The 11771-nt window shown below is 43.2% G+C and overlaps 1 protein-coding gene across 2 annotated transcripts in view; it reads right to left on the minus strand.

Moving 5' to 3' along the window:
* Positions 1-8479, minus strand: part of LOC138638122 (probable cation-transporting ATPase 13A4) — a 492614-nt gene extending 484135 nt beyond the window's left edge. For both annotated transcript variants that reach the window (XM_069727146.1, XM_069727145.1), the window contains exon 1: positions 8347-8479. In XM_069727146.1, coding sequence (XP_069583247.1) covers positions 8347-8406 — 60 coding nt within the window. In that variant the 5' untranslated portion in view covers positions 8407-8479. The remainder of the gene's footprint in view (positions 1-8346) is intronic.
* Positions 8480-11771: the final 3292 nt, after the last annotated feature.

Here is an 11771-nt window from a genome sequence, read left to right on the forward strand (position 1 = left end):
AGCCATGCGTTTTTAAGGGTATGTGCTCACGTTAATTATTTCCTGCAGAAACTTCTGCACCACTTCTGCAACTCTATTTTTGTCTCTTTTATTACATGCGTTTTTGGTGCAAAAAAAGGTACGTGCCGAAGATCAGGAATAGCATAGTAACACAGTAACATAGTTATTAAGGTTGAAGAAAGTTTTTAAGTCCATCTAGTTCAACCCATAGCCTAACCTAGCATGCCCTAACATGTTGATCCAGAAGAAGGCAAAAAAAACCCATGTGCAAAGAGTAAGCTCCACTTTGGGAAAAAAAAATTCCTTCCCGACTCCATATACGGCAATCAGACTAGTTCCCTGGATCAACGCCCTATCAAGGAATCTAGTATATATACCCTGCAACATTATACTTTCAAGAAAAGTATCCAGTTTCCTCTTAAATTTAAGTAATGAATCACTCATTACAGCATCATACAGCAGAGAGTTCCATAGTCTCACTGCTCTTACAGTAAAGAATCCGCGTCTGTTATTATGCCTAAACCTTCTTTCCTCCAGACGTAGAGGATGCCCCCTTGTCCCTGTCTTAGGTCTATGATTAAAAAGATCATCAGAAAGGTCTATGTACTGTCCCCTCATATATTTATACATTAACAATAGATCACCCCTTAGCCTTTGTTTTTCCAAACTAAATAGCCCCAAGTGCAATAACCTATCTTGGTATTGCAGACCCCCCAGTCCTCTAATAACCTTGGTCGCTCTTCTCTGCACCCGCTCCAGTTCAGCTATGTCTTTCTTATACACCGGAGACCAGAACTGTGCACAGTATTCTAAGTGTGGTCGAACTAGTGACTTGTATAGAGGCAAAATTATGTTCTCCTCATGAGCATCTATGCCTCTTTTAATGAATCCCATTATTTTATTTGCCTTTGTAGCAGCTGCCTGACACTGGCCACTGAATATGAGTTTGTCATCCACCCATACACCCAGGTCTTTTTCCTTGACGGTTTTGCCCAGAGTTTTAGAATTAAGTGCATAGTTATACATCTTATTACTTCTACCCAAGTGCATGACCTTACATTTATCCCCATTAAGCTCATTTGCCATTTATCAACCCAAGCTTCTCGTTTACATAAATCAACCTGTAATATAAAATTGTCCTCCCCTGTATTGATTACCCTGCAGAGTTTAGTGTCATCTGCAAATATTTTAATTCTGCTCTGAATGCCCCCTACAAGGTCATTAATAAATATGTTAAAAAGAAGAGGGCCCAATACTGACCCCTGTGGTACCCCACTGCTAACCGCGACCCAATCCGAGTGTGCTCCATTAATAACCACCCTTTGTTTCCTATCCCTGAGCCAGCTCTAAACCCACTTACACATATTGTCCCCTATCCCCATTATTCTCATTTTATGTATCAACCTTTTGTGTGGCACCGTATCAAAAGCTTTGGAAAAATCAATATACACTACATCCACTGGGTTCCCTTGGTCCAGTCCGTAACTTACCTCTTCACATAGAAACTGATCAAATTAGTCTGACATGAACGGTCCCTAGTAAACCCGTGCTGATCCTGGGTCATGAGGTTATTCCTCTTCAGATACTCCAGTATAGCATCCCTTAGAATGCCCTCCAGGATTTTGCCCACAGTAGAGGTTAAGCTTACTGGCCTATAATTTCCGAGTTCAGTTTTTGTCCCCTTTTTGAATATTGGCACCACATTTGCTATACGCCAGTCCTGTGGTACAGACCCTGTTATTATGGAGTCTTTAAAGATTAAAAATAATGGTCTATCAAAGACTGTACTTAATTCCTGCAGTACTCGAGGGTGTATCCCATCCTGGCAGCGTTTTGGACACGGCACATTTATAGAAATCCTATGCCCGCTGTGCTTCTATTTGATGCTGCATAAACTCACCCGCGAAGTGGTTTACGAGCCACAGTATGTGAATTTCAGCTACGGAGGCGCTGGTTTCCACAATAGATATTTCCCCAATACAATGTACTGGATTCCAAATGTTCAGTGAACGCCTGTGGATTAGAACGCAGCATTTTGGAAGCAGCGAAATACTCTGAATCCAAAGCGTTGTTACTTCCTGATCGTGGGAAAGTAGCTTTATTAGTATTTGAGAAATCTGCAGCGAAAATTCTGAAAGAATTGACAAGCTGCAGATTAAAATGTGCTGCAAATATCCAAGTAAAAAAGAAGCAACGTGTGCATGAACCTCATTCACTTTGCTGGGACTAGTGAACTTCAGGCTTTGTAACAAAACTGGGCAGAATAAAGTAGATAGGGTTTCAGCTTGGGGGGAGGGCGAAAAATCTGACTGGGCCCCTAAACAGGTAATCCTGATTACAGCTACATGGTGCACCCTAATTGTGAGTACAGGGGAACATCAGTAGATGACGCGCTGTGATTGAAAATAAATCTACATACAAAATTGAACACTGATATTACTATGTGGAGACAATATAGTTGAAGTTACCAATCCTGCAGACTATATAAGCGAGCACAGTACAGTTATAGATGGTGACTTACAGCTGATGTTCCTTCTTATAGAGTCGTTCACTTTTCCCATCTTTCCCATCAGGCCCAGACCAACATGACAAATTCTTCCAGCAAGAACTCGGATGCCGAGATTACAACAACAACACATATGACTTCTCACATTTCCAGCACCGTCTATATCTATGCCCAACCTGTGCAAACTACTCATTCTGCTGATACCCCAATGCTGAACCACTGTTGCCATGTGTCCCTATTACTGCACATGCTGTGTGGTACAATAATTAGTGTTGAGCGATACCTTCCGATATTTGAAAGTATCGGTATCGGATGGTATCTGCCGATACCGGCAAAATATCCGATCTCGCGATATCGAGTTCCGATACCAATACAAGTCAATGGGACACAAATATCGGAAGGTATCCTCGATGGTTCCCAGGGTCTGAAGGAGAGGAAACTCTCCTTCAAGCCCTGGGATCCATATTAATGTAAAAAATAAAGAATAAAAAAAAAATATGGATATACTCACCCCTCCGAAGGACCCTGGCTGTCACCGCTGCAAGCGTCCGCCTCCGTTCATGAGAATTGCAGAGAGTGAAGGACCTTCGATGACGTCGCGGTCAGGTGACTGACCGCTCACGTGACCGCTCACTTGACCGCGACATCATCGAAGGTCCATCACTCACTACATTCTCAGGAATGGAGGCGGACGCTCGCAGCGGTGACAGCCAGGGTCCTTCGGAGGGGTGAGTATAGCCATATTTTTTATTTTTATTCTTTATTTTTTACATTAATATGGATCCCAGGGCCTGAAGGAGAGTTTCCTCTCCTCCAGACCCTGGGAACCATACGCACCCCACACTCCGATACCGATTTCCGATATCACAAAAATATCGGATCTCGGTATCGGAATTCCGATACAGCAAATATCGGCCGATACCCGATACTTGCAGTATCAGAATGCTCAACACTAACAATAATGGCTCCTCTTACCGTCCCACATAGTAATGCCACCACTGTGCTCCTGACATAGTAATAATGCCACATTTGTGCTCTCCAGATAGTAAAATTCCCCCCTAAAATATATTAATGTCCTGTGCTAGTGCCCTCCACATTTTGTTCCTAAAAAGTAATAATACCTCATATGCAACTTTGATGGTCACAATACTCTGAGTGCCCCTATAGCAATAATGCTTCCTAAGTGCCCACTTAGCATTTAATGATGTCCCCTGAGTTCCCAATGTACAGTAACAATGACCCCAGTATCACAGATTCAAGCAGGTGGTCGTGTGATGACTCTTTCGGCTTCCCCAATTCTCTTCTATTGAGAGAAACCAAACCTTTCTAGTCGACACATGAACATAGCAAACGTGGGGTCCATGACCACCTGATAACATCAGTGATATTGGAGGCTCATGCAGCAGGCGCTCCCTGCCATGATTTGGCAGTCTGCAGTCACATAAAGTGACTGCAGACATTTATTCCAAGCCTTTATTACATTTAGAAATAAAAGTGCTTGAGATTTTTCTACAGTGAATAAGACAATTGCCACAGTATTGTCAAAGAGGGAGCAAATGTTAAAAATGTTTATTCGCGCTGATAAACACAATGTAGGATTAATAAATGATGACCTGTTATCAATGTGTACTAAGAGGAGGGATTAGCGTTGTAGAATGGTAGAGGTTTTAGAATGGATAAAGTACTACCATCAATATGCCTGTTGACACTAGTGGAGTTTAATGGGTTTTAATGCTTAGAGCAGGTACAAATAAAGGATAGTATTATGTATTGATAGTAGAGAGTACCTGAAAACTCACACTTTCAAGCAATAGAAAAAGGTTGAAAAATTAGAGACCCAACCTGGCTGCCCCTATTCTTACAAAAATAAACTTGAACAGTTATAATAAATAAAAGGTAGTACAAGGGAGTAAGAGCATTTAGTATTAAAAAAAAACGTCCTGAAAATGGAAAAGTAGATGGTAAAAAAGACAATGTGCTCTGTCTATTACCATATAGGCTGGTTTACTTCTCAGCAATGGAGGATAGAATGTCTTCCTCAAAACCTTGCTAGACAAGCAATTGAAGGAAAAAAGTATTGGAGAGTTGTCTCGGCCATTGGCAGCAAACTCCTTTCAGTACCTCTTATGGTTAGTGGTGGGTCACTTCCCACTAATCCCTCCTATATTAAATTTATATTAATAAATTGCTCATCATTAACGCACCACTCTAGCAGGGCTTTTTTTTTTAAACAGCCAGAGTGGAGCTTTAAGCACATGTCCCCTGCCCCAGTCATATACTCATCCTCTGGCGTATTCACCATTTTTTTGGCACTGCTCCTGTCCCGTGGCCAATTCTTGGGAGTGCAGCTTCTGATTGGCCTGAAGTTGGAAGCTACTTCACAATTGCTGAATGTAAGTCTATAAAATGCAGAAAGAGGTGAGAACGAGGCCCGAAAGAGGCGAGAACGAGGCCAGAAAGAGGCTCTAATAAGCTTACAATGACTAGAGACCTCCGCACCGCTCCATGAAACACTGTAGCAGTGAACAGGTCGCAAACTGCAGAAGATGGAGCTGAGCAGAGGCGAAAACAGATGAAAAGGTTGGAAGGTGAGTATCAGACAGTCAGTAGAGGTCTTGATTTTAAGGCGCCACCCCAGCGGTGAAATTATAAAAAATGCTGGAGTGGTGGTTTAAAGTGAATCTGTTCCCCCTCCGGGACATATATGACCTATTAATATGGGAATACAGGTAATAGAAATGTTACACTAGTCCTACCTGCCTACCTGTATGCCTCATATTAATGGTCTTGTTACTTAGAAATGTTATATTCTTTCCTTATGCTAAAGATTTCTTCCAGGCTCCGGGGTGTGTGTTGCTGTAAGAAATCCCAGCCTCCTGTCTTCATTACAATACTACTCCTCTACTATGTATGGCATCTATGGCGCCAGAATCCTGCACCTGCGCCCTGTGACTCTCCACAATCTGTACCTCTTCCTTCCTTCTGTGGGCACTTTATTCAGGGATCTTCTGTGCGGGTGAGTCTCTGTGAGCTCCGATGTGCACGTCGATAAGGTGCTTTCCTCACTTCCTTCCTGCACAGTCATCGCTAGAAACCATGTATACATAGCAAGGACTATGCAGAGAGGAAGTGAGGAGAACACCTTATTGGCGCGCCCACCAGAGATCACTGGAGCGGAAGTCACCGGCGCGTGCACAGAAGATCCCTGAATGCTGTGCCCACAGAAGGGAGGATGAGGTATGTATTTCTGAAGGAGTTCAGGTGAAGGAATCTGGTCCTATTACTGAGATACTTGGGAGCTGGTTTTGTAATAAAGACAGGAGGAAGGGATTTCTTACAGCACCATATGCTCTGGAGCCTGTAAAAGAAATCATTAGCATAAAAACATTTTTCAGCAACAAGACCATTAATACGAGGCAGATAGGTAGGACTAGGGTAACATTACCTGTATGCCCATATTAATAGGTCATACACGTCCTGGGGGTGACAGATTCCCTTTAAACGTGATGCAGTTCATGGTTACTATATGGGGCTTGTTATACTAATACTTGTAAAAGACCCAGCTGGTAAGTATCAAAAGTCCCCCACCTCCCCATCTCCAGCCCCCCAGACAGCAACAATTACATGTAATAGAGTGCTTAGAATCTACTAACAAAACAGTATAATAATCATCCCCCCAGTACCCTGTCACATCTCACAATACCCGATCCTCTCACATTCACCCCCACATGCCCTTTCCCCCACACACAATACCCCATCCTCTCACATTCACCCCCACATGCCCTTTCCCCCACACACAATACCCCATCCTCTCACATTCACCCCCTCATGCCCTTTCCCCCACACACAATACCCCATCCTCTCACATTCACCCCCCCAGTGCCCTGTTCTCTCTCCCCCACTTCACACCTCATAATACAATATCATCTCCCATTAACCCCCCAGTGCCCATGCCATGACACTTACCAAGTTTACAGTCACTGAGGTGGGACCAGGAAGTATGTGAGAGAAATGCAGGGTGGCCACTAGAACCCAGCGTGCCTGAGGCAATCCCAGCGTGCAACAAGCTGCAACTGGGAAGAAGCTCCTTAGGTCAGTAGCCTGCACTTTACACTGCAGGGGGGAGACTCCACTGTGCTACCAGCTGCAGAATCTCCATCAGGCAGGGGAGAAGGCATTTTCCTGCTCTCCCCGTGCGGTGTTCTGCCTCATGATTCCCGGTGGGCCCCTCCATGTGACAGGGCCTGGGACGATGGCCCCCTCTGCCCCCAGTAGCTATGCTACTGCTATAAATCAATGTTAATTGCATTGCATATACATTTGCCTAGTTAATTTTTTGCATATTGTAGAGATGCAACGGAAACTAATTTTACATTTATAAATTTCAATAGTCATTGCATTTAATGTAGAGTAACCATCCCACCAACCATTAGGAGAAGCAAAGGAAAGGTTCTCTGGGGACAGGTGGTGAGGTCTAGCAGCCTCTTACGTCAATCTTTTTGAAATAACATCCATATTCGTCCACGCAGAATGTTCACGGTTTTTGTGGAGATGAAGAATAAATCTGTCAGTTATCTATCTCATGCAGATAGCCGGCATAATACTTTGGGTAACATAATTTTTATATGGTGATAACTCATTAGGCAAAATAACCCAGTGGTCAAATACCATACAGTGCTATACATAATACATCATACATTTACTGTACCATACAGTACTGTACATAATACGTTTAGCAAATACCATTCAATACTGAATAATACATCATACATATACCAAACAGTATTGTACATAATACATATACCATTTAGTACTGAATAGTAAATCAAACACATTCTATAAAATACTGTACATAATACATTACATATATACCATTCAGTACTGCACATAATGCATCATACATTTACCATACAATGCTGCATAAATTATATCATCATAATACATCATCTATATACCACATAGTACTGTATATATCATACCTATACCATCCAGTACTGCACATAATACATCGTCATAATACATCATACATATACCACATAGTACTGCACATATCATGCCTATACTGCCCAGAACTGCACGTAATACATTATATATATATATATATCCCATCGAGTACTGTACATAATACATTAGATAGAACTGCTGCTTTTCACTTCTGGGGTCCTGGGTTCAAATCCCACACCAAGGACAACATCTGCAAAAAGTTTATATATTCTCCCCATGTTTGCGTGGGTTTCCTCACACACTCCAAAGACATACTGATTGTGAGCCCCAATTGGGACAGGGATAATGATGATGGTGCTATATAAGCAAATAAAATAAATAATACATACTATATCAGAGTATAACTACGGTATTCTCTACTAGATAAATGTCTTCAACAGACCACTGACACCTCTATAAAAAACTAATATTTAGAACACGACCCCTGACTTTTTTATAGATATATTGGCCCAAATCTCTTTGTTGACCTTACCTGTAAAAGTCAGTGTTTCACTTATTTCTGGATTAGTTGCTTCAAATAGTTTTCACTATAGGCATCACATATCTTTTTTGGGGGACCAACACAGACAGAAGAGCGTTTTTGTGCAAGAACAGTATGTTGGCCCTTTGCAGTCCGATAATGTGTCTATGACAGAAGCTGCTTTCTGCTTTGGAAATAGAAATGGGCCCCCCTTACTTATTGGGCCCCTGGCTAAGTCCCCACCTGTTTATAATACATGACCATGACAATATTCATCTTACTGAACTTTACACAGGACTCTAGTAATCAATATTAGTAAATTGAAGAGTTATATTTTGATACTATGATCTTCTTTTCATATTAAATGTCACCTTACCATTTCATTCTCCTCCCCCGGGTTCAGCAGGGCACGTGTACCTGTCTTCTTGGCATCCATCTCTTGTGTCTTCTGTATAACTAGGACACCAGGAGCTTCAGTATGTGCACAGCCGTCTCTCAGGGCTCAGAGTGGATGTCTTCAGTAGCTCCTATTCTTTTAACATTACTATTAAGAACACACCCTTCATTAAATCCTTTCCATTAAATCACCAATAGGCTTTGGTGTTGCACTTCAGTCTACTGTATTCATACAGAAGTGTTTCTGTCATACTGGAGTGTGCTGAAACTATTCACTCACCTGTTCTGTATAATGTTGATTTCCCTGGAAAGATCTTAGCTTCTTCAGCATTTGAATTTTAATAGAACAATTTACAGAAATAATTGGGTCAGAGAAGAAAACTACAGCACAACGCAGGAATCGAACAGTTTTCGAATGAGAATGTCTTAGAGGGAATTTACATGCTCGCCCCAGTTTCTCCCCAGTTAAACTTTAAAAAAAAAAAGTACTTTGTATACCCTCAGTGGCTCAACTAGATTCCAATGGGACCCAGAGCTACATTTGGACCTGTTCCCCCCTCCTCACTTGCACACACTAGCTTGTTGCTTAGATATGTGAGCTCCAGTAGCATTGGTAGAATCAAAAGTCCACTCTACTGAGGCTAGTTTCACATTGTGTTTAAATCCGCAGTGTTTGGTCCGCATCCGCAAGTGGTGGAAAAAACGCATATAAACGTGTACAAACGCGGCGTTTTATAGACGCAAGCGGGAACGTATGCGGTTTAAAAAAATTCCGCGTTTGTACGCGTTTATATGCATTTTTTCCTGCGTTTGCGTTTTTGGTGTGCATGATAAGAAATTTCACAAGAGAAAAATCTAGATAACCAGACACTGGCAATGGGACTACTGAGGGCGTGTATTATGGGATTTCTTTATATAGACCCCTGAACAGCTGTAATCTTCAGATTTTGCTCCTGTATCCTGTGTCATGATGGATCTTCGCATGGAGAGCTTTTATTTCAACCTGGATTTAAGCATCAAGCTGTTTCTTGCCTGTGCTTTTGCTTGGGAGCAAGACAGAAATCGCGAAAGATGGAGAAGGAGACAACGTAGGCGTTTTTGGAGACACCCCATTATCGAACTACGTGAGAGACGTGGAGCCTATCACACGCTGTATGGCGAGCTTAATGCCAACCCGGAGAAATTCCATGAATATACAAGAATGTCACAAGACTCGTTCCGGGATTTGCTTGCACGTGTCCAAGGAGCCATACGGAGACAGGACACCCAGCTCCGTAGAGCGATTCCGCCAGAGGAAGATCTGCTGGTTACATTAAGGTCCGTTCCAAATCTAAACCAATGACAGTCCAAATTTTGTGTTTTCTCACATGTTTGTTTTGGGTATTTTCCTTTCTTTCTTTAGCGTAACCACACCATAAATAGAATAGTTTGAAATTTTTGGGGGGTTTGTTTTTCTTACAGATTTCTGGCAACCAGAGAGAGTTTATCATCCCTCCACTTCCAATACCGGCTTGGAATATCCACCCTGTCTGGAATAGTTGCGGACACCTGCCGGGCTTTGTGGAATGTACTCCGGGATGAGTTTATACCCCTACCCACCTTGGACATGTGGCTTGAAATTGAGGAAAAATTCTGGAGTGTGTGTGATTTCCCCAACTGTTTAGGAGCCGGTGGATGGAAAGCACATCCGCATTATCAAACCTGCCAGACCAGGATCGGAGTATTTCAACCATAAAAAATATTTTTCTGTTGTGCTCATGGCAATAGCTGATGCGAACTGTCGCTTCTAAGGTTGAGCGACCTTGACCTTTTTAGAGTCGAGCCGTGTTTCGCGAAACCCGACTATCTTAGAAGTCGAGTCGAGTGGAATCGGCCGATTATTGCGAAAAGTCGGGTATCGCCCGAAACACGAAACCCAATGCAAGTCAATGGGGGAGCATAGTCGGCAGTGAGTGGAGGCCAGGAAAACACCTACACTGCCCATTTTAATGGCAAAAACATCCATTCTTGTTACAGAAGCTTGTCAATCGTAATTTACCTTATAATAATTGGAAGGCATTGGAAATTGGGGGTCATTTGGCTAAAGTTGTGGGGGGTAGGGCTGGTTCAAGTAATTAGTGGGCCCAGGAAATCTGGAACACGTCACGGCAGTGGAGAAAGGAGATGTAAGTATTTCAACTTTGCAAGTGCTGTGATCCTGAGCAGTGCACTGGCACTGGCACAGGGCCCCTCAAAGTACAGCGGTGTGTTTGCACGGCGGGGGCGCCTCCCACCGGCAGCAACACTTTTGCGTACTATGAGAGGCCCTGTGCCAGTGATGTCGCCAACTAGTATTCCTCCCCCCACCTGATAAAGGAACCTGCACTTTCATCTGTACCTTCCTCTTTGTCCCCGTGTAAGGTGGTATGGTATGCGGGAAGGGGGACCTGACTTTCAGCAAAGTCACAATCTTGCTGTGTAGCGTGCACGGGGAATTTTGCGTTATGGGTCAATGTACCAGCAGACTCATCTATCACTGGCTGGGCAATGGGCAGGATGAGGAGGAAACACAGATATAGGCCCAAAGAATAAAGTTGGCTAAATGCAGTTCAAAATTGGTAACACAGGACTAACCAGGGGGCATTGCAGTGGAGGACAACTGGAATGAGAGGCTGACACAGAGAGTAGACCCAAATCAGTAAGTAGTCGAAATGCAGTTCAAAATTGGCAACCGTAGTAAACAGGCGGCACAGCTTTGTTCAGTGGAGGAGAACAGCAAGGAGTGGCAGACACCGATAGTAGGCCCCAACCCAACTAGTAGGCCAAATGCAGTCTAACATTAACAACTACTTAACGAGAGCCTGAAAATGGAATTTCAGGACAGGAAACCAGGAGAACAGCAAGGAGCGGCAGACACTGTTAGTAGGCCCCAAACCAACTAGTACGCCAAATGCAGTTGTTCCATTTAACCACTATTTAACAAGAGCCTGAAGATAGAAGCTCAGGAAAGGCAACCTGGAGAACACCTTGGAGTGGAACACACCGTCTCTACACCCCATACCCAATTTGTACGCCTAATGCAGTGTAGTTTCCAACAACTACTAAACGAGAGCATTAAGATTGAAGCAATGGCGAGGAAACCTGGGGAACACCTTGGAGTGGAACACACCATCTCTCTACACCCCATACCCAATTTGTAGGCCTAATGCAGTGTAGTTTCCAACAACTACTAAACGAGAGCCAGAAGATCGAAGCAATGGAGAGGAAACCTGGGGAACACCTTGGAGTGTAACACACCATCTCTCTACACCCCATACCCATTTTGTAGGCCTAATGCAGTGTAGTTTCCAACAACTACTAAACGAGAGCCTGAAGATAGAAGCTCAGGAAACGCAACCTGGAGAACACCTTGGAGTGGAACACACC

This window comes from Ranitomeya imitator, chromosome 5 (genome assembly GCF_032444005.1).
Source record: "Ranitomeya imitator isolate aRanImi1 chromosome 5, aRanImi1.pri, whole genome shotgun sequence".
In the NCBI taxonomy this organism is placed as follows: domain Eukaryota; kingdom Metazoa; phylum Chordata; class Amphibia; order Anura; family Dendrobatidae; genus Ranitomeya; species Ranitomeya imitator.